At 41.1% G+C, this 23,474-nt stretch overlaps 1 protein-coding gene across 1 annotated transcript in view; it reads left to right on the forward strand.

Moving 5' to 3' along the window:
- Window positions 1-23,474, forward strand: part of frem2a (FRAS1 related extracellular matrix 2a) — a gene marked incomplete at both ends in the record, with an annotated part of 51,793 nt that overhangs the window by 17,604 nt on the left and 10,715 nt on the right. Inside the window, 7 exons of the mRNA XM_079171727.1 lie at window positions 428-574; window positions 9,126-9,356; window positions 13,263-13,388; window positions 14,627-14,878; window positions 22,113-22,262; window positions 22,378-22,587; window positions 23,184-23,381. Coding sequence (XP_079027853.1) covers window positions 428-574; window positions 9,126-9,356; window positions 13,263-13,388; window positions 14,627-14,878; window positions 22,113-22,262; window positions 22,378-22,587; window positions 23,184-23,381 — 1,314 coding nt within the window. The remainder of the gene's footprint in view (window positions 1-427; window positions 575-9,125; window positions 9,357-13,262; window positions 13,389-14,626; window positions 14,879-22,112; window positions 22,263-22,377; window positions 22,588-23,183; window positions 23,382-23,474) is intronic.

The raw sequence follows: 23,474 nt of genomic DNA on the forward strand, positions 1-23,474 counted from the left end.
AACAAAGGCAAATTTGAATGTAATTGGAGAGCACATGAAAAGTTTGACTGTTAGATATAGAAAAGTATAATTTTTTATGGTTCTTTTTTTTATGCAGCAGATGTGTTGGGAACATTTTGAGGGCACATAGAAAATAATTAAAACATTTCTTCTTCATTACAGTTTTACAGTAATTGCCCCCACAGAATATTGAAGCATTTGGTAGTTAAATGAGCACAGACACACCCCAGCACATACAGTATTCCATAGAGACAGTATGTTCACACTTGCATTATTGAAGAAGAAACACATTCAGTCAATTAAGGTAGGTATGAAAGACTTTTTTTTTTTTTTTAAATGAAATATCAACAAACAAAAAAATAGAATGAAAAAACATTTATAATCAGGAGTAACGAAATGTATTTATGTGTTTATGTATTTTGTTCAGGTGGGAACAAGCTCAAGGGACAGCAGTTCCGTCTGGACTGGGCCTGGATCTCCCTGGAGAAAGAGTACTACGTGGTGGACGAGGAGGACAAGTTCCTGGAGGTGGTGCTCAGGCGGAGAGGCTACCTGGGAGAGACGTCTTTCATTGGTTAGTCTAGTTTGTCTTTTTGTCTCTCTCGCTCTCTTATTCTCTGATCCAAGAGGACATGATTTGTGTTATTAGCCAGGCCAGCGGGTTGGCTCTGGGTCAGTCTGTCAATTCGTTCACCACTTTGGTCCAAACTGAAAAATACATATAAATATCAAGAACTGCTGGATGGACATTTGGTACATATATTCATGGTCCCCAGATGATAAATCCTAAATACTTTAGTGATCCCCGTGACTTTATCTCCTGCAAAACCACAAGGTTGACATTTTACATTTTGAGTGAGATGTCTCAACAACAATTGGATGGATTGCCATTAAGTCTGTTAAACACAATTGTTATGACTTTGTTGATGCCCTGAGTTTTCATCCAGCTCCATCATCACGTCAACGTTTTAAATAGTCTGGTTTTTGGTTTTTGGACCAGATACTAATGACTAAACCAATGACATTCCCATCAGCCTCAGCTGTACATTATCTTTTTTGCTAATTTGCAATTGTTAGCATGCTGATGTTAGTATTTCGCTCAAAGCACTGTTGTGCCTGAATACAGCCTCACGGAGCTGTTAGCGTGACTAAAGCCTCTTAGTCCTGTTTCTATCTGTCAGGTTGACAATCTATCACAATTTCCTTTTCAGGCTAATCTTCATATAAGTGTTTGTCTGTTCTACGTTCCGCTCTCTGTGTGTAACAACCATAAAAGAAAAAAGTACGCAGAAAATAATGTCAAAATGCTCGTAAATTCGGGAAATAACACACAACCTGAACCTTATTTTTCTACCTTTTTTGCTTGTATGATGGTATGATGATGGATACTAGTACAACATTTTGGCATTTGCGGTCATATGTCAAAATTCACCTCATCGTTCACCCTGAGTTCTGCTCTCCAATACACACATACAGACCAAACATAATCCCTGACAGTTGAAGCCTTAAAGCAACCGCAACATTTCCTTTCGACACAAACTGTATCCAGATTTATCCTCTAAACCAAAGTAATTTTGTTTGGCCTTGAGCCATTTTAAGGTTTGCAATAATAATGTTGTGTTATGAGTTTGAGGAGGCCAGATGGGATAGATGTAAGGTCAATGTGATGCTCTGTAAGTTTTTTTTTTTACCAACTCATACAAGACAACAATGTAAAGAAGAGTATTTTTGAAGTGGTTTGTGAGGGCGTGAGAAATCAATCAACATGACACTGTGTCAACAAGTAATACAAATGCATTGCATGGAGCAGGTGGATACAATGAAATCCACGAAACCAGCATAAATACTGGTGAGGATACTGAAGTTAGATCAAGTCATTGATGAAGTCGGGGAAGAGATGGAGATGGCTTGAAGATCTTTCGTCTGCATGGTACGGTACATCTCTACTCAACTCGACTTGTTCTTTTTTGGTTTTCCATGAGCAAAAGTTGTGGCTAAAGGGCTACCTGGTACCCGATAGGCCTACTTTTTTTGCTCCCACCTCGGTCGTTTGAAGATGATGCACTGCAGTTTCACGCAGCGTCGCTACGCCATTCAGCTTAAAATCCTGCCGACATTGAGGGGGTACAATCTGCAGTGGAAAAGGAAATGATATCCAAAGGGATTTGAGTCAAGTTGAGTCAAATCGAACCATGCATTAGAAATGAGGCATTAGTGAACGGTTGACTTTGTGAAAAATGCTCATCAGAAAAAAATATCTAAATTAGACCTCTTTTGCTCTTAAATTTCAGATCATCATCAGAAATCTGTGGGGGGTTGTTTTTCTGCTTCTGGTTTCATATGAACTCTTATCTCTTAGCCTTTTAGCTGTATTAGGCTGTAAAATGAGACATTTCACAGGATTGTCAGAAGATTGACAATAAGTGAATCATCAGCAAACTTAAAAACAAAGTGAGCATCATGCCGGCTGCAGCACTCATCGTCCCTGTTCAAAACACACGAGTGGGCAGAGAACGCACTTCTGTCTCTCTGTGCTGCTAAAATCTCAAATCAAGTCAGCTGCACAAAGATCAATGCCAGCGGTTTTTAATAAGCTTTTTGACCAGCAGATGGAGGTGATTTAATCTAAGACATGAGCACAGAAACATGCTGGGCTGTTGTTTCTGCGTGTTTGTCTGGATTCGAAGGTTAAACGGATGAGGATGATTTTGTCCCTGAACGCTCCTCTTGTCACAGACTTTGTCATGCTGCAGCTCGTTCAGTCTGGGAGAAGCAGCAGCTGTAAGCAGCTTTAACTCTCTCCCACCTCTCATCATCACTCTGATCCCCTTTAATCGTCGGGTCAGGTGTTAGCACCACAGTGTAGCAGTTTATGTAAGTTTGAATACTTATCTACCTGTGTATGTGCTGGTGTGTGCGTGTGCATGTGTGTATATGTGATTCCCTCTTGGGAAGGTTTTGAGTGTTTCACTTGGGCACACATGAAAGCTTTCACTCCGACTCTCATCTCTTTGCACAGTTGGTGTGTGTGAGCACCTGGTTATCTCTGACCACACACACAACACATGCACACATATTCGCTTTCAAGACCTCTTTTTGAATGACCGACGATGGTATGTAGACGTGGTGCTGAAATGCGTCAATGTGATTTCCTTCTAGGCCGACGTAGCAACAACATGTTGAGCTGAGGCTTTTTTTTTGCGTAACTTGAAGGAAGATGAAAGAGAGGGAATATTTAAAAGTGGATCTTACCCCACAGCACCAAACCAAAGTCACCCTGACACTCGTGTCTTTAAATACAATGTGTATGTTTTCTTGCATGCATGCACCTCTATGTGCTTTTGTGTGGATCTGTTCAGGCACTGATGATGAAATACGGTCTCGTTTAGGGCAACACAAAATGAGAAACAGAAACTGATCGAAGCCTAATAACTTTCATAGATTTCAATTTGCTGGGCTGGTGAACAGAAGAATGGAGCGAATGAACCGATAACAAGAGTGGCGACATACTCGAGTTGGACAAAATAGCAGGAACACCATTCAACGCAATACAATACAATGCCGTCACAGTAATAATACCTTGGATTGATGTTTGGTGTCAATTGAAGTCAGTGTTAGGCTGTAGTTTGTGTCGTTGCTAAGCAAATATCTCATTAAGAGTTAGTGTTGTTGAGGCTCTGCTTGCTTGTTTGGCCGAAGTCTTAATGATTTCTGAGTTTTCTCCTCGACTAAGTGCATAATTTTGCAGTGTCCGTGAAGGATGCGCTTGACTGGCCTCTTCATAAGTTGCCCCATTTTGCCTTTACATCGTTGATTGTCAGTTAACTATCAAAACGGACACAAACTGCTGTGCTGATGGTACTGACGTTGTAATATGTCTCATTTGTGTCATTGCCTTTGTAGTTTGGATTGGAATGTAATGGGCTAAACAACACAAACACATTTTGACAATGGACGTTAACTTTTAACAGAAACAAAGCTGCAAAGGCAACTTAAAAAAAATATTGATATTCATTGTCATGAGACACACACATTCATATGTCATCACTGTAAAATGCCAAAAAACTTGTAACAAAAAAAAAATGATGCTGACGATACAGTGCGGTCAGAAAGTATAACGACAGAGACATATATTTTCCAGTCCATTGGATTCAAATTAAATTATAACTATGAGGCTAAATTGTTAACTTTGTCACCCACATTAGATGAACAGCATAGAAACTACAACCCTGTTTAACTCCAATTTGTGGGAAGATAGTAGAACAATCACATTTAGTATTTTGTCGCAAATCCTTGGCAGTCAATGACTGTCTGAAGTCTACGACACGCAGATATCAACAGGGACTTGGTGTCCTGCTTGGTGAACCCCTGCCAGGCCTAAGCTGCTGCAATTTTCACCTCTTGCTATAGTTTTGGGGATTTTCTGTCTCCAGTCTGGTCTTCAGCGGTGAAAAATCACTTTTATTGCGATCAGGTGATTGCCAGTTAAAAACACAGTTTTACCATAAAAACCTCCTTGGTTTCATTATTAATACTTTTAGGGATCGTTTCCCAGAGCCCAGGTTGACATCATCATGTCCAACCAGCAGTCTAGAATCCAAATATATTAAAATTACAAATATATGAAACAGAGAAAATCAGCAAATGTTTGGCATTTTTGCTTAATAGATGACTTTAACTATTAGTTAACGTTGTTATCAACGTTGCCAGTTGATTTTCTGTTTTTTGACAAACTGATTAATCTTCTTAACTGTTTCAGCTCTAAAGAGGGCTACAAGTCTGTTCAGCCAAAATAGTTATGAACACCCACTTTAACTTCAGGGCCGTGGTTTCATTCCACATTCAATGGGCTGTAGTTGAACCAAAACAATTCGGAACATCAGTTGACTAATACTTACTCGATTGATGAACAAGTGTGTGTGTGAAGTGTGCTATTTGCAGTTATGGGTGGGTAGTAGAAGAGATCACCACAAAACCAGAGCTGTTAATGAAGAGATAATTGGTGACATAAAGCAGCCATGTAAATATAGAAAGAACAGAAAAGGAAAAATCTGAATTGCTAGCACAAGTAGACACTGCATGATGTAGTTGTGTATATATTACGTTAGATTAGCCATGCCGTGTGTCAGGGATTGAAAGCGGGGAGTTGTACAGCCAGCGATGGTGTCAGAAGATTGATGCAGTTGCATGGGTTACCTGATGAAACCTGCTGTGGTGCAAGCCAAGCAACGGTGGGGGAGAGCTGCTGCACATGCTCCATCACTACGGGACGTACAGGTGGAGAGGATCAGGGAAGGAGGAAAGCAAAGATAAGATCAAGGATCAAAGATGCCCCCGCAAAGCAGAGCTCAGACAGATCGGGGCTGAACAAGAGCATCGGGATCAGATTGGATTCTTCTACGACTGCTTTTAATCTTATGGCTCACTTTGTCACTTCTTATAAAAAAAAGAAGAAAAAAAACTAAAATATCAACTTTCCGCTTAGTTCTTCATGGGTGTTTGCTCTCTTCCCTACCTGCTGTGTCTTGTCGTGAATTGAGTTATGTCACATTTCCCTGTCTCCCGTGACACCGTCCTACTGACTTGTCCACCCACTTAACCTGTCTTACCTTCTGTTCTTTTCATCCCTAATCTCTCCTCACCTCATGTCACCATAAAGAGTGTTTGGTCCTTTTGCTTCTAACCTGCTTTTCCTCATCAAACCATGTATTTTCTCCCCCCCCCCTCACTGCGTTATAGCCCTGGGTCTATGCCATAGGCTGTCTTATACTCTTCTTCCACCTACTCTTCCTTTGTGATTCGTCTTATATCTACCTTCTGTAGCGCAGCGTGCATTCACTTTCTGTTCTTGCTCTGTTTTCTATTTTCCCACAGCTTCTGTGGTTGTTACCTATTGCAGTGTCTCTGCTGGTTCTTCTCCATCTTTGTCTTTTTTTTCTTGCTCTGTTCCCATCATAAAACCCTCCACCCTCAAAGTCCTCATCCTCTGAACCTCTTTCCTTTCCTTTCCTTTCCTCTTTTCGTCCTATCTTCTTTCCTTTATAAGTAATACGAGAAACCCCTCGTGGGAACATGATGGAATTGAATTCTCATTCTTCTTTTTACATTTTTCGCATAAGTCAAAGCTCACTCCTTGAGACATTTTTTTTTTTATCCTTTGTGGTCTGTCCTATTCTGGTCTGTCCTTCCTCTGAGACATAAAGGTAGGATTGTTAACAGGACGTAATCTTATAATGAGCATGAAGGTACCTGCCATCGTATTTTTCATAATGACTTTTTTTTTAATTCACATTCAGCCAAACTCAGCTTTTTGCAGTATTTGCTTCCAATAGTGAAACAAACTCAATGCGGAGCAAAAGAAAGGAAAGTTTGCAGATATAAACAGAAATTGTTCGTGTTTGTGAGCAACTCCTTGTGTGTGTGTGTGTGTGTGTGTGTGTGTGTGTGTGTGTGCTATTGAGAAGCAACACACGGTGACTGTAACTCTGAGGAACAGCACCAAAGAGATCAAAAGCTCTGGTGGGTATATTTCCACCTGCTGAGAAGGAACCCCAGTGCGACCACAGGCAACGCTTATCTCTCCCCTACGGGGAGGCCAGTAAGGGTGGCTCACTGAGGCGCCACCCCTTTGAGATCAACACTGCCTCTCTTTTACAGGCAGGTTTTGTGTGTGTGTGTGTGTGTGTGTGTGTGTGTGTGTGTGCTATTTGATGTGGAGCAACTGATCTTGAAGATAGAAAGATGTTATGTGGACACTTTGTTGAGTCATCTGTAATTGCCTTTCTATTTATAGTCTTCGTTGTTAGTGGCGGAGTTACACTTGTTGCTGCACAAGACGAGTTGGCCACCACAAGTGGTCCATACACACGTCATGTTGTAATTCTGGGTTCTGTATTAAACAAATGAATGCCGTTGTCACCGAATCAACCGTCACTGAAAATCTAAACGTTGGTATTAATGGTTTATAGGTTGGAACGTTACAATATTTAATTTATTTGATTGGACTTAGCGTAGAAATGCAGAGACGCCATGGAAAGTTTTATCTCTGGAATGCTACAGTTTAGAAAACCACTTTAAATTGCCTCTACTCCGAGCGACTGTGGCTAAGTGGAGAGCAGGGCCGCCCTTCAATTAGAGGATCGGTAGTTCGATCCACGTCTCCGCTCCCCTGTCGATGCATGTCGATGTGTCTTTGAGCAAGACACTTAACCCCAGCAACAATTGCTCCCGTAGCTGTGCCTACGGTGTGATAGAATCTGTATGTCGCTTTGGACTCTGGTGTGATTGTGTCCCTTTCAAAGTTTTGTAATCCAGCATGGAACAAGTGCAATGTTTCTTGGTTAGTACATCTCTCTTATCAAGACTCTGGTCCACTGCCAGATATCTCAACAATTTATCCACAGATCGCCATGAAATATGCGGTCGATGGTCATGTTATCGATCTATTATTCACCAGAGGATGAATTCTTTGAATCAAAACTTGCATGTGAAGCAAAACTTCAAGGTCAGGTGAGAAACAGGACTTGGGTTTAAGCTTAGTCATGTACAGTATCAGTGGCATTTTGACTCTACTCTTTGATGGTCCATAATGTTAAATAGAATAAGTTTTGATTCAAAATGCAGCTGTGTTTATTTATTTAATACAAGAGGATCACCCAGGAAGTGAACCAGTGAATCATGAGTTGACCTGATTGGATTTACAAGTCGTGTCTTGGATATCCCAGAAAGACGTTCAATAGCCCCCAGAGGAGTAGATTGGTGGTGCATCAGTGCAACAGCGGTGAGCGATAGCAGCATCTTTATTTTTTCCTGTTGTGAAAAAGAAGAGAAACAAAGCAATTTGAGCGATAACAATGCCTCGCCCAAAATGATATGTCAAGAGCTGCTGTGTACAGATCCGGTAAGATGTGAGCTAGCGCTTCATTTCATTATGGTTGTCTCTGGTGACCATCAGGGAAAAACCCGGTTTCACTGCACAATGAAATTGGTCCAAAACAGTGAGAGTGAAAGTATTTGCTGGACTATTGGTGTTTTGGTGGATGGTATAAAAATGTACAGCGGTAAAAAAAAAAACACGCCCATACACTCCGTTTACTCTGCAGTATATTCAGTCAGTTACTCTTGGCAAAAAAAAAAAGAATGAACCCAGAAAAGCAAGGCTTAACACCACAAACCATTCATAGCAATCTTTCGGCTTTCAGTCCCATTTTTCCATAATTGAGTTGGGGGTTTGTGAATGCATATAATCACTGAAAGTCCTCACAGTTACAGAAACATGAATTTAGTGTGACTGTGTTAAAGTGTGCACTCCTGTGTGTATGATTATTCTCAGCTTAGATTTTGCATACAATGCTCACAGCACAGATCTCGCTGTGTGCATGATCTCATGTATCCAGTCTCATCTGTGTTTGTCACCGTCTTTTTTCTTTGTGTCTGAAAAAGGAAAACAAATCCTTTTATATTTACAGTCACATGCATCAGCATGCCATTGCCCCGCTCACCTTGTTCTCATGAGACTCTTTGAATGTAGACAAAGGAATATTTCCAAATGTAATACATAATTGTATGTCTTATGGCACCTTGATTTCCTTGATGTGCATTTGATGTGAAACCCAGTAGTATAAGTAATCTGTGCTACTTTGAAGACGGTGTATTGATGAGCATGAACGTGAGATGGATCGTTGTGAAGTGGATTCACATTAAAACCCTATTATAAATGAAATAAGAGACATTTGAAGAGAAAAGGAGACACACACACACGCACACTCTTGCATGAATACCTAACCCTCGGGAAAAGATCACGGTAGCTAATCCATCTCAGCAAGGTGGAAGATGCTTATTTAAACGCTTCACTCACAAATTAATTTCACACATTCCTGAGGCTCTGTAAGTGATCAGTGAAGAAAAATAGCACGCTCTTTTCTCACACCCCTCTCTGAACAACATTAAAGAGTGTGAATATTTAATCTGTTTTTCATCTGTTTCTCTCTCCCTCCTGTCACCCTTTAATGGTCGATGTCTTTGTTTTATCTTTACTTCTTCCTGTCTGTCTTGTTTTTTTACTCATCTGACCTCCTCCCCTTTCCTTTTTCCTTTTAACGTCAATCACTTTCTCTGTCCTTCAGGCATTGGCACCCAGGATGGTGGCGCCAAGAAGGATGAGGATTTCAAGGGCAAGTCCCAGAGGCAGGTCCAGTTCAACCCGGGACAGACCAGAGCCACGTGGCGGGTTCGGATACTGACTGATGGGAAGTACGAGCAAGCGGAGACCTTCCAGATTCTGCTATCGGAGCCGGTGATGGGGGTGATGGAGTTCCCTGCCACAGCAACAGTTGAAATCCTGGATCCTAGTGACGGTCAGTCCTTATATCCTGCACTCAGCACACTCATATATATAGTTTGAGGTTTAGACCATTGTATATTCTTAGGCAGGGAAAATGTGTTGGAGCTATTTTTCTCGACATTTCAATCACAATAGACTGTAATAGCTGAACGCTCTCTGAGGTTTTTCTATTCTGGCAGTTACACGTTCTAGCTACTGAATACAGATGCAGAATATTAGGTGTTGGCAACATTTTTTTGGCCAGTTTTTTTATGGGGTTCATATATGAAACTCAAAAAGATTATAAAGAATTATATTGCATATAAAAACAATATTGATTTAATCTGTATTTTCCTTAATATATATGTCTTTATTCAGTTTAGTGTCCCCATTCCATGGGGTATCCATTGGGGTATCCATTACATAATTAAAAATTTGAATAAAACTTCCTCGATGACGGTATGGAGTATTCATAGGAGGTGTTTGCCTTATGCGTCTGAACGGGCCAATGCAACAGACGCAGTGAAGTTTCGGACAGTTATTATGCACGCCACACAAGTATTCTTGTTACAAAGCAATGAAAAATACACAACCCAGTACTCCGTATATCACGTTTGTTGTGTGAAGCATCAGTCACAACTTGGCACACACAGAATGAAGAATTGTCAACATAAGCACTGTCTGCTGTAGATATGGAGTCATGTCAAATCTCTCCACAGGGAATAAGGAGACACATGACATCCAGTGGGGATTTGTTGTAGGGAAAATGATTGTGCTGTGTTTTTTCACAGTAGAATGCTTATTCCTACAACACAATGATACAAATAAGCAGTATGATTAGAGCTTATTCATTTCTCCATTGCCATCAGGCCAAACCAATGGTTGCCAGCCAAATTTGAAATTGCTGTTTTGCGATGGTCAACTTTGGTCAAACCCTAATGGTTAAGTAGAAAAAGTGTCTCTCTCTCTCACACACACACACACACACACACACACACACACACAAAACTTCAACTTTTTCACTTAAATTGGTTGTAATCTGCAATTTTCACTGCAATTTGTATCTCAGCCTGCAAACTGAAATGCTAATGGGATTTGGATAGTGTGACAAACACACTCTGGCTACTCTGCTCCATCAAAGTCAGATTTACTCTTCTGCCGCATTACAGTCAGTTCTATGTGCGCCTCTGCTCTGCAACTTTTAAGTAATTATAGATGTGCAACAAAGACGGAAACACTGAAGCTTCCATTACAGTGTCGCACAACAGCTGCTGTCATCATTCTCTCTCTCTCTCATTTGTCTTCTCGTTCCCTCACTTTCACTATGTCGTTATCTCTCTCTCTCTCTCCTCTCACATTCTTCCTCCTCAATCCATCCTCCCCTGTGGGTTAATTACGTTGTGTGTGGAGGGCAGGGCCTGGTTTGTTCTCTGTCATCTCCGGGGATTGTCTAATGTGACAGAGATGTGCCACTCTGTACTCTAATGGGCCAGTGAAGCTCCAGCTATGCCTGTGGCATTAGCTGTACTCCAGCTTCTTTCTCTAATGATGAAAACTGGCTTTGTCGGGTCCCCCCCCCCCCCCCCCCCCCCCCCCAAGAGGATATGTCAGCTAGGCTAATAGCTTTAGAGCAGGCGAGAAGATCGCTAAGCTTTAACCAAAAGTGCTCCAAAATTAAGGAGACCTTAACAAGCTGAGTTTGTTCTTACAGCACGGACAGTCTCTGTTGCACGAAGGCAAGAGCTTTTTGTTTTTGCCAGTTTCTTTTTGTTTTAGTTGTAAGAATGCGTAGTACCCTTCGCCACCCTTCTATATTCGCCTGTTGCCACTTTGATTAATAATTGTCCTCTAGTGCGGTTGCCTGTGGTGCACCCTCTTCCAGTGCTGCAGCAGACAAAAAATCTTTTTAATTACAGGGTGTGATAGCCTTCCTCCTGCAAAACTTTGGGACTTTCTTCATATATAATCCATGTACAGTGCTGACTGAAGATGAAGGTGGCAGCCTGCTGTTTGACTGTTTGCTGCAAGCAATACCAGCATCTTGCTATATATCTTTCTTGCTTCCTCTATATAGCAGGGCTGCCATATATCAGTAGAGCTGGTACTCCACTGCATTTCACACCAAGGTCATTCCCCTAAATGATGAAAAATTGTTTTCTGCTTTGTAATTTTTTTTTTTTATCTGAGATGGCAAGGCCATCTGTAGCCAAGCACATCCTTGTGTAATTATGAGAGCTTTGTCTCCGTTAGGATGTACAATCTCTTGACTAATATAGGACACAACAAACGAGGGACTGCATTGTGAGTTTGCTGCTACTTTGAACAGTGTCATGGTGTTGCGCAGTGTTTAGTTACATAGTGCTATCAACTGTAGGTCTGAAAAGGCTGTTTTCTGATACATTTACGGTTATATTTTAGGCGTTGAGCTTATGGGCCTACACAGTTTTAAAAACTGGTGAAGAGTAAAATGTGCAAAACAATAAATCAGACCGTAGTAACAAAGAAAATATGCCTGCATCCATTGAATATTCATGAAATTATCAATAATGGAGAAGTTCTAGGTGTAGAAATAAAAAACAAAGGATTTTGGCAAGAAAATAGCAAGATCAGGTGCAGCTGTACATCCTCTGTAAAAGCATTTTTTTTTAATTTCACCGCATGAATGTTTTTGAATGGCTGTTTGTTTTCCACCAGGAGGTGAACTTGACCCACTTGGCTGAAATTTAGCTTTTCTAATACTTTGGTGTATTTAGAGGCACTAGAAGAGCCAAGTGTGAGGTGAACTGTGAAAGAACTGTGAGGAGAAGAGGTGTGCAGCGTGTGATGAGAGAAGAAAATCAGGGTAACGCGGTGTGTGTGTGTGTGTGTGTAATAGGTAAACAGTGGACCCTAATCCCCTGCTATGCGTCCTTGTACCCCCCGGGGAGTGACAGATTGTGGGCAACGATAGAAAGGAGAAATAGAGGAGAGGGGAGAAGATTGAGAGGAGAGAGAGAACGATTTAAGGAGAGTTACCATAAGAGAAGAGACATTTTTTGGCTTCCTGCGGTGCGTAAGATTGTCTTATGTTGATGGCTTCATCCCAAAGAGTCATCTCAGGTGTTGATCTCTTTTTACGCTGGGTGTTGAAATAAACATCTACATTTCTTCTTTCGCTGATTTGTCACACTCCAGCCCTTGCCATTTTGATGCAAGTTTGTGTTATACAAGCAAACGAGCAACGTGTCTTGAAGCTACCATCATTCACTCACTCATTCATTCACACTCTCGCAGAGAAAGGGGGTAGAGGGAGTCACAAGAAGATCTGGGACGAGCTGAAGCTCCGTCCACTCTGCTCGTGTTTTTTTGTATTGGTCCCTGTGCGTCTGTGGAAAAAAAAAAGCTCCAGCATTTATTGTTTCTATAATGCCAGTAAGTTCTCTGCTTTGATAGATGATGCTTTCACTGGCTCTAAGTCTCTCTCTCAATCACAAACTCTTCTCAGCGAATGGAGAGAGGAGTGGAGCACGAGAGAAAAAGAATAAAAACAGATGCTGACCCCTCTGTGTATAGAGGAGTCGATGTGTCAAAGCTCCCAGCTGATTCCCCTCTGTGGGATGAACTGAGAGGCTTGCATGTGTAATTGTCTGTGACACACCAGGCAGTAAGAAACACTTCCAGAGGGGTCTCTTTGAAGAGTCCCTCTGGTTGCGTCAAACCAAAAACTGTGTTGGAGGGTTATTTTTGAATATGAATAAGCACACTGCAGGACTACCACTTCAATAGATCTGAATAATAAAATGTCAGCTGCAGCTCACTAATGCAGAGCCAGAACAAAAGCCTGTATCAGTCCATGATGGCCTAATGTACTGTGAATTTTGGCAGATTGTTATACATGTCGTTGGCCTTTTTTTTTCTCCCTCTGACTCCCTCTACTCGTTCTCTTTTCTCCTCCGAACAGAGTCGACTGTGTTCTTCCCTGAACAGATCAGCACCGTGGAGGAAGACGTTGGAGAGCTTTTCATCCCGGTACACCGCAGTGGAGACATCAGCCAGGAGCTCATGGTGGTCTGCTACACGCAGCAGGGTATAGACTAGCCTTTTTTCACCTCATCTAACCCTTTTACCCTCGGTCTACCTCGCCTGCCTGCCGGCTTTCTGTTCAGACTCATGTTAGATGGTGAATGTTGTATTTAAGGCTCGATAGATATTTTTCGACCACATGTTTAGTGTTTACATAATTATAGTGTTTGAGGTACAGATGAAACATTATTGAACGTGTTTTATGCTACACAGATTATCATACACAATCATAACAGCAACAGTAATATCTTAAATGTAATTTCTGTTTTGGTTTCCTGCTCACAGTAAAAAAAAAAACATGTCAGTCAATTTCAGAATGATAGTAGTTAGCAATGAGTGTCAGGTGCACCTGCCGCTCTTTCCCCATTTGGCGGTGCCAATGAAATATGTTTAACACTTTTCATTGGCACTCTGCATTTGCATTCTCACAAATGGAAGGTTGCAGCATAAGCCCATCTGTACTGTATGTAAATGAGCTGTTAGCCGGTGCTTTTTCAAAATGTTACAGTAGTTTATTCAAACTATTAACCGGCTTCCATACAACCTCGGAAACAGGGCCACTCTCTTTGTGAGAATTCAAATTACTTTCAGTTACTTAGTTGCAGCCGGTGAGGTCTGACAGTGTGTGGAAATGTACATACTTTAGCCTGTATGTTCTCCTCATGCTGTTAAATCCCTTGTCATTCGATTTAGAGAAATGAAGGATAACGCATACAGTAATTAGCCTAATGAAGGCACTTGTTGTCAAATGTCAAAATGCTACACCACAGGTTTCATTTGGAGAAGACCTGTGGGATTGGTTTGTTCCCATTGTATTCTGACATTAAACTGACTGACATGCTTTCTGCAATTAAAGGTCAAACTTTCACAAGCTGTAATTGCCACAGCCTGAATGTTGAATGAAACGAAAAAGGGAAAAATCTATCTTATTACATTATTCATGGTTGTTTGTTAACCCCTCTCAATTTCCTAAACTTCATCACACTACTTTATACATAACATTCAGTGTAATATGACTTTGTATATGATAATAACTAGTTAAAATGTAGTGGATCAGTTATAGAAAAAAGAATGTACCTGAAGCTGAGCACTCAAATACTGTCTGAAAACCTGCTTTAAGTACCAAGGGCTCAAGTTTTCTAAAGCCTTTTTATACAAACTATATGTTTAAGTTATGTCATTTTGAAATGTGAATTATTTCTCAATTTCTTTCTTTCTCTCCTTTTGCTGGTCCCTCTGAAGGTTCTGCCTCAGGGACGATTCCCACTACCGTTCTGTCTTACTCGGACTACATCTCCCGTCCGGAGGAGCATTTCAGCGTCCTTCGCTTCGACAAGGGCGAGAGGGAGAAGCACTGTCGCGTTGTGATTATCGACGACTCTCTGTACGAGGGAGAAGAGAGCTTCAACGTCACACTGTCGCTGCCTCTCGGGGGCCGTCTGGGAATGCACTACCCCACCGCCAAAGTCAATATCCTGGAAGACATGGATGACGGTAAGGCATGCCGGTGCTCTCTCCCATGTTTCTATTTCCAGTGATCTTTCTGTGCAAGTAATAATAAGAAAGGTCTCTGGTTAAACACGTTTCCCTTTGAATGTGATGTACCCAAATCACATGGATGAGAGGTTGTGGTGAACTTTGCAAAAGGTGTTAAATGATTAAATGTATGTCTGCTTGGTGTGCGTATGTGTAGGGCTTTACGGTTATGCATACATGCAGTATATAGATGGGACACAGATGGGCATTCATTTAACACATACAGGCGCATATAATCACAGTGTTCGGGTATCCATAGACCTAGACGTTCTGGTGAAGTGCCATCACAGAAGTTCACTCACTCGCTTGTTTACAGACTTACTGAAACACTCTGGCGTAGACTCTTCACGCAGTCATATGGAGTCAAACTCCTGTCTCGCTGTCATTCAGACTATTTTTAATTAAACTCGAGACTCACGCAGGAGTGCAGTCTGACCATGTTATGAAGACATGTCAGTGGTCTGATTTCATCCTGTTACAACATTGTATGGACAAAGTAGATTCCATCTTTTGACAGGCAGAGAAATACGTAGAGGCTTTATCCGGGGAGGGACAAGCCTGCTGGGAAATACTTATTCCAATCGACAGGTATTCTCATCACCATCTCACTATTATGCATTGATTTACTTTATAGACTTAGAAAGATTGAATGTCTCTGCTCAAGTTCTTTTGCTAAATGCCATGCTATAGATTTTAACAATACAAGTTGTACTCTTTTTTTTTTTTTTCTAGACAAGAGAGTACTGGTGTTATACATATGAGTCAAATTCCAGCAATCTATACAAATAGGTTTGAATTTGCATGATCAAAGCCCTGTAAATAGGTTCAGGGATGTCTGTCCTGTCCTTACAGTCAGGAATCAAACTAGAGAGATGCAAATTATTTAAAAAATTCTGATTTCCTGATACCAAAATCTTAGTAAGCCAATATCTAAAGTGGAGTTATTAGGAAAACATATCAACAAAGGAATAAGATCCAATTGACCGTCATCTAGTCTAACCGAGTGTAAATGATTTATTCTCACTGCTCCTGTGTCCTAAATACATTTTTTCATCTTCCTGGTTGAGTCCCTTCTCAACTTGTTAAGTAGAAATTGAATTAATAACTTATCATATTCTGTAGTGGGAAATGATTTCCTACATTTAGCTGCCATTCAAAATAACTACAAAGGACATAAGATAAATATTAAAGGTGCTAAATTACAAATTCAGAGAAAATCTATGATTTAGGGATTGACTCCACACGACTCTCAACATGGCCACAGCTAAGCCAGCGTCTTGGAGCTAACAGTGCTAATGGTGCTAACAGTGCAAACAACTGCAACAGTTCACAGAGAAGCTGGGATTACTGGGGTGACTTGATTCTCTCCTCAGGCCATTACTCCACTATATCTTTATATTGCAAATAGTTCTTTGCTGCTATATTAATGCTCTCAATTTTGAATTGAGATCCTTTAATACAATTATTTCATAGAACATGAGGCCAAAAGATGGGTGCCAGCAATTAGGTCAGCTGTTGCATGTAGCTTTGCACAAAGTGTAGAACTGCACTTTTTTTTTTTACCATTTGTTCCTTTTTCAAAACTAGTCCATTATCTACTATGCATTTACCTGCATCGACCGAAACAGGCTTTCACGAGTATGCGCGGTTTATCTAATCCAGTACTGCACACACATGCCACTGGTGGCTGTGTTGGTAAGTGGCCTGCATTGCCCTTAACAAGCTAGCAGAAATACTTTTACTTCTATTAAAGGCATATCAAAATATATTTAGTCTATGAAGAACAAATTTAGGGCTGAGCTTCCTATTACAGGAGGATATGTCTCTTGAGAACTGTAAGCCTTCAACGCTGTTTTAACGCACCACCTCCCTCCTGATTTTTATTTATGGGTGCACTAATACATTTATTCTTCAAGCAGTAGCCTTATGTAGTTGTTATTTAGCCTGTTTGAGGCTATGAATATTCATGCTGGCGCTGGGTCTGTATTCGTCAGGACTGTGCACCACAGGAGAGCAATCCAGTGAGCTATCCAGCACCTGGAGAGCGCCAAATAAATGGATAAAGCCCTTCTCTGTATTATGTGAAATTACATTCTTATGCAGTTTCACAGAGTGATGGAAATTTACTGAAATGGTTTCAAGTGGGTTTTATTTCCCATCTTATGTCACATTAATTATGCCATTCTATCCAGTGGTTAGGGGGTGTTACTGTAAATCTTTAAAAAATCAAGACTTATTTCACAATTTTGTCTCTCAGTCTTCCTTTTATTTAGTCTCAAATTGTTTGTATCAGAAATAATACTGTCAGAGACGACTTGTCATGCCATTGACAGACTGAGATTAATAAAACAATGATGACTTGCAACTGAGAGCTCGTTTAGGGATACAATAGCCAAATTGAATGTGTGTGTGTGTGTATGTGTGTGTGTGTGTGTGTGCGCATGGAGGCATCTTGGGGCTAGTTAACAAGAAACATGACACACTGTCTTATTGTTAGTGTATTGTCAGAAGACTTCAGTCGTGGCGCTGAGTTCAAAGGAATAGAAAATGTGTTTGTGAAAGCCCAAATCCAGTGAGAGATGATGTGTCATTTTTATCCTCCCAGAGGATAATACACCATCTGACAGTGCTCTAATACCTGCACCCAGGCTGTCAAACTGCACCCTCAACTCGCCAAGGAAAAAAGAAAAATAGTGACGACGCTCTGTGTTTAATTGTGTACATGGCTGCCTGCGTCTGCTCTGCATGTGTGTTTGTGTGTGTATATGTGTGTGTGTGTGTGTGTGTGTGTGTCTGTGGGTACAGTAAGTTAATGTTAGACCTCAAATTCTGCATCAAAGGCAAGTGGTGAGAAAAGCTCTTGTAAAACTCCAAGTGTGACTGCTAGTGCGCTCTCTAGACCCATTTTTTCCTTCCCCCAGGTCAAAGTCAAGTTCAGTCCACCGTTCTCCTTCCATCTATTTCTCCACTACCACCACACTCTCTCTCTCTCTCTCTCTCTCTCTCTCTCTCTCTCTCTCTCTCTCTCTCCGCTCGCACACTGAAAAGAACAAGACCCAGGGGTGTCTGCTAGATTTAGTGCTTTATCAGATTAAACTGTACAGTACCTGTCGCCCTGAGTGTTGCTTGCGCCACATGGCTGCACACTCTGACTCAAAGTGAGTGTTGTCATCTCCTTGTGCCCTGCCAAGGAGAGAGGACACTCAGACTTTCTCAGTCGAGTGCATATGGCCACAGCTGAGTTTGTAGAATTGTAGATTAACTCTGAGTATTTCTTGGAAACCCAGTCCTTCATTTCAATATTAGGGCGGCCTTACTGTTGGCCACAGTTACCAAGCATCACAATTGCTAGCTTCGTGCTCGTTTGTACATTATGCCCTTGCTGTTGATATGAATTGTGTGTGTGTGTGTGTGTGTGTGTGTGTACATATATAATATAACGATACAAATGACAGGATGGGTGCTGGATCAAATACATATCTAGCAGAATTAAAACAGATAGATCCATACAACAAGTCGCTGTAAAAGGATGTCTCTTGATGTGTAACGTTTGAAGTACAAAGTATGCTTGTATATGCACATTATGGGTATTTAAGATAGCGACTCTTTGTACTTGTAGGAAGAGCTTTGTGCTCGAAACGTGTCACGGCAATGAAAATCCTTCTAACAGGAGCTATTCTGTGTGGAGCTATCTGTTTTAATTCTGCTAATTATACATAAATGCCATCTTCCACCACATATCTTGAATTAGCATACAAGCAGCAAGCAAGTATGAAAGTCATTTTTCTTCCTTAATTTTTCCTTCAAATTTAATTTTAAAAAGTACAGAAAGTAGTCAACAAAAAAACAAGAGAAACAAGAAACTTATTTTAAAAATGTAGTTAATCTTGTGAAGAAGAAACAGTCAAAAGAGCACAATCAGCAACACTGTAGGAACAACACTACACAATAAACAGGAATTAAAAACACTTGCAAGAATCATAAAAAACATCATATAATAAAGCTTAAAAATGTCCAAGGGGAATGTAAGACTTTAATTTGAGGACAGTTTGCAGTTCATTCCATTTAAGTACCTTCAACCAGTTCTGCCAACACTAGTGCGTGAGGAATATCTACGGTTCAGTAGTAACCGGATCGTGTACTGTAGTTACAAGATTTAAATGACAGAGGAGACGAGAGGTAGTTTTTAAGCTTCAACTGTAGAACTGTATAGAAGAATAGCATGAGGTTGTTATTTCTTCTTGGCTGTAAGGAGGTCTATCCAACTGTGTGATACAGAGAACAATGATGTGTCCGAAATGTGTAGTTAAGCGTAATGCACAATGAAACATAGAGTCCAACAGCTGAATCTTGAATGAGTCTACTTGTCAAGCAGCATTTTTTGTATTTTTATGACTTAGCAAGAGTAATATGCGTGCCATTTTGAGTCTTAATGGCAGGAAAGTCGGGGAGTTGGATACCATGTATTTGGTCTTTTCTGCATTTAAAACTAGTCTGTGATTAAGTAGTCAGACTTAGGATAAATCAGGGCCTGGGCTGGAATGGAGTCCGGGCCATGTAGAATTGTATCTTCAGCAAAAGAAATGGGCATTAAAGATTTGGAAGCAATATGTTATTCATGTATAATGCATACAGCAATGGACCACGGATAGACAACTGTGGCAACTCATTTCTAATAGTAAGCTGGCTTGATATACCTTCAGCAACAACAGTCTGAGTTCTCTCTGTAAGGAACCACATAAGCGTGGCTTCATCCAGACATAGTGACTGCAGTTTGTGGAGTCAATTGTATCAAATGCTTTTGGGAAGTCTATGAAGAGAGCCGCAGAAAATAGTTAAACCAAATAAAGGGAGCAAAACGTGTACATTATACCCATGCATGAAAACATTGTCAGCATCACCACATTACCTTGTTGCTCCTCACTTTTTTGGCCTGTGACTCCTAAAAGTTAAGCAGTGTCTACTTGCAAACTCCTTGTGACAGGTTGCATAATGTAAGTCAGTCAAGCTCATTAGTGATGTTTAATATTTATTAAAGGCCTGAACTGTGTATAAGAAGTGGACGTAGTCACCGTGACGTCACCCATTGGTTTGTGGACTGCCTATATGAAGCCTCGAGTTCGGGGGGTGAAGCGATAAAATTGTCCGGTATTTCGCAATTAAAATCACAAATATGAGAAAAGTTGGAAAAAAATAAACATGATGCATGTAGCTGAACATAAATTATTATACGTATGCATTCGAATCCCAAACACCAATGGGAGTTTGAAAGATAAGAAAAGTATCTTATGTTCCATGTTAATATTTACAGACAATGTTGTAAGAGCTGAGTCCCCTACTTCCAAAAGCAGGGGCCCTTCTTTAGAGGACAGCTGAGAATGCTCTGTAAACTGTATTTAAAGGCACAGTTCAACACAAATGGCTACAAACACCCACACATAGTAATTATCACGATTTTGGCTTTACACCTTCCCCAGCCCTCACACACTCTTCAGAGTGATAAACCACAAGCGTGGCCCCAGAGGGGAGAGAGGATGCAGTTCTCACTCATCAGTCATCGCTCGCTCCCTCTTGTGGTGTCAAGAATTTGTCGTCGCCGACCGCAGTCAAGACATGTGTGAATGCAGACACGTATATTAGCGCTGGTGCAGAAGTTTTCCTCTCTGGGCATAAAAGGAATGTGTGCCAGATTGCTTACGTAGTGTTTACAGTATGCTACATCCGCAACTATTGTTGACGCATGCATTTACGCAACAATGATTATCCAAAAAAACACACTTACCAGCCCCCGCGCTCTTTACCAGAGTATTTGCTTAGATGTTTTTATCCATGTGTTTTTCCCACCTACACAATCTGTAATATTCCTCTTGTATTCTGCCATTGTGCAAGTACACAAATTCTATTTGCATTACAAACCAGCACTACATCTGTTGGGTGAAACCGAGTGTGTCGGGGGAAAAGGTAAGAGAGAAAGTAAGATGCCTTGAGGAACCTCAATGTCTTTGGATGTAGCGAGGGGGCACAGGCTGCACTCGATGTGGTGATATTCCCTGAGTATTCTTGCCCTGGGCTGTCACTTATTGTGTTAAATTGAGAGTCAAAACGTAACTGCAGTAACGTTTCTCATTCCCTTAGTTAAGTATATGCTTATCTTTTGTTATCTGGCCCACTTAAAGTATATAAATACAATATAAAGGTTCATATATCCGTAAAGTAATATTCAGGAAAAAGAAATATCTCTGGACTGCTGAAGTATTTGATCATGACACAAAAAGATGATAATACGCGTGCTATTTTTGGATTATATGCCAGAATATAAGAAGGGAGCCGAGTGAGAGTGGCAACTTAAAACGGGGAAGGAAGAACTTTCATTCTGTCTTTTTGGACTTGACGGGGGGGACGGGGGGGGGGGGGGGGGGACGGGGGACGGGGGGGGGGGGATGAAGCTGTCAAATACACATTGGACTGCCTCCACTTTGCTGCCTCAGGAAACAATGCCAGTTCAAACAAGCCTTTGAGCAGTCTAGGGGGCCGCTTTCTCTCTGTCTCACCATCTTACTATACCACATTCAGAGAAAGTGACAAACCACACACACACACATAGAGAGGCCTTGTTTTTCAGTACTAACGGCATCGTTTGTTGTTGAAAGTACTCAGTGGTTTCCGTCAGAACAATGGTAACAATGAGGTGGGACGAGAGGCCGGGGAAGGTTGAAAGGCCACGCTTCCCTGCAGTTTAACTTCAGACTAATGGGCTGTCGCTGTTTGACCTCCGCGTCCAGCGGCTGGCTTTACAAACGAATCATGTCAGACTGCGGATGGTTGCTGACAGTTACCACAGGTGCATGCATAAGGAGAGGAGACAAGTTACACTAAACACTAAACCATAAAGAAAAACAATAAAGAAAATGCAAATGAACCCTGCTACAAAGGTTGAGGTTGAAGGCCATTAAACAGAATTTATTTTGGTACTAAAGTGTCAATCATTAGTTTGATATAAAGTATGAATTATGTTTCAAAACAACATGAGGCAACTAACGAAACCCTAAAACGTCCAAACCACCGGTGCCCGAATGTGCACTGATCTGTTAAAGCTCAGTCTGGAAATTTATTTAAGAATGAACAAGATTACGAAAGAATAAACAAATACTGCTAATTTGATTATGTCTCTTTTGCTTTGTTTGCTCTCCAGCTCCAGTGTTTTACTTTGGAGAGGTAAAGTATCATGTGGATGAGAGCGATGGACACGTGGAGGTTAAAGTGTGGAGGACAGGGACCGATCTGTCCAAGAGCGGCACCGTCACCGTCCGCTCTCGCAAGGCCGAGCCGGTCTCTGCAGAAGGTGAGCTCCCAGTTGTAGAGTCAACTGTTGCTTGTGATTTATTGGAAATTATTGAATTAACAAATAGGATCATCTGACTGCATTCTATTCATCCCGCTCTCTATCCTTCCTCTAGCCGGTATTGACTATGTGGGCATCAGTCGTAACCTGGACTTCGCCCCGGGCGTCAGCATGCAGACGTTCAGAGTCACCATTCTGGATGACCTGGGACAACCAGAGCTGGAGGGCACTGAGAGCTTTGAGCTTGTCCTCCGTATGCCAGTGAACGGCATTCTGGGAGAACCTGGGAAGGCTGCAGTCTTCATCAATGACTCTGTGTCTGACTGTGAGTGACTTGATTGACCTAGAATCTTTTACTGTGTCTCTTCTCACCTTCAGTATTTACTGGGTACATTTTAAAGCGCTATACAAATAAAATGTATTATTATCATTAGAAGTATTCTCTACATTATTAGTTCTATACTAGTGGTGTGTGAGTCTAGGAATGGCAACGTTGGTCTGTCAGCCCGTCTGACGGTAATCCTGACAGCTTGCACAGACATTTATGGCCCTCTAAGGATAAATCCTACTAAATGCATTTAGCTCAAGCATTGAAAGCATTGAAACACATGAAAGCCTTACAAAGTAGACTACCAGTGTCTTAGGGACATGGTTTTTTTTTTTCCAGGACTACTTTTTTACACTTCAATTTAGCTGCTTTGCTAAGCATCACTGAACAATTTTCTTTTACTCTGTATTCATAGTTTTACAACTTTCATGACCTGTTTTCAGTCAGCTTGTTGTGACAGCTGTGTTATTTCATTAGCTTTTTAAGATCAGTCCAGTTAGTTAACTTCAGCCCAGACACCATGGAATACATTATTACTTTTTCATACGTGATGTTGGACTTTGATGTGTCATGTTTGTCTTTTTGACTGACAGTGCCAAAGGTACAGTTCCGCGAGCCGCTGTACACTGGCGAGGAGAGTGACGGTCAGATCACAGCAACAGTGTACCGCAGCGGGGACATCAGACACATATCCACCGTTCGCTGTTACACCCGTCAGGGTTCTGCACAGGTCGCCTCTGACTTCGATGAGCGACCCAACACAGAAACATCTATCATCACTTTCTTACCAGGTATTTCATTCATCACAAAAGTATATCAGACATGTTTTTTCTCAGTTTTCATATTTAATCTGATGTTGTGAGTCGACACCTTTTTTATTAAAA

This window comes from Pholis gunnellus, assembly GCF_910591455.1.
Source record: "Pholis gunnellus genome assembly, chromosome: 13".
In the NCBI taxonomy this organism is placed as follows: domain Eukaryota; kingdom Metazoa; phylum Chordata; class Actinopteri; order Perciformes; family Pholidae; genus Pholis; species Pholis gunnellus.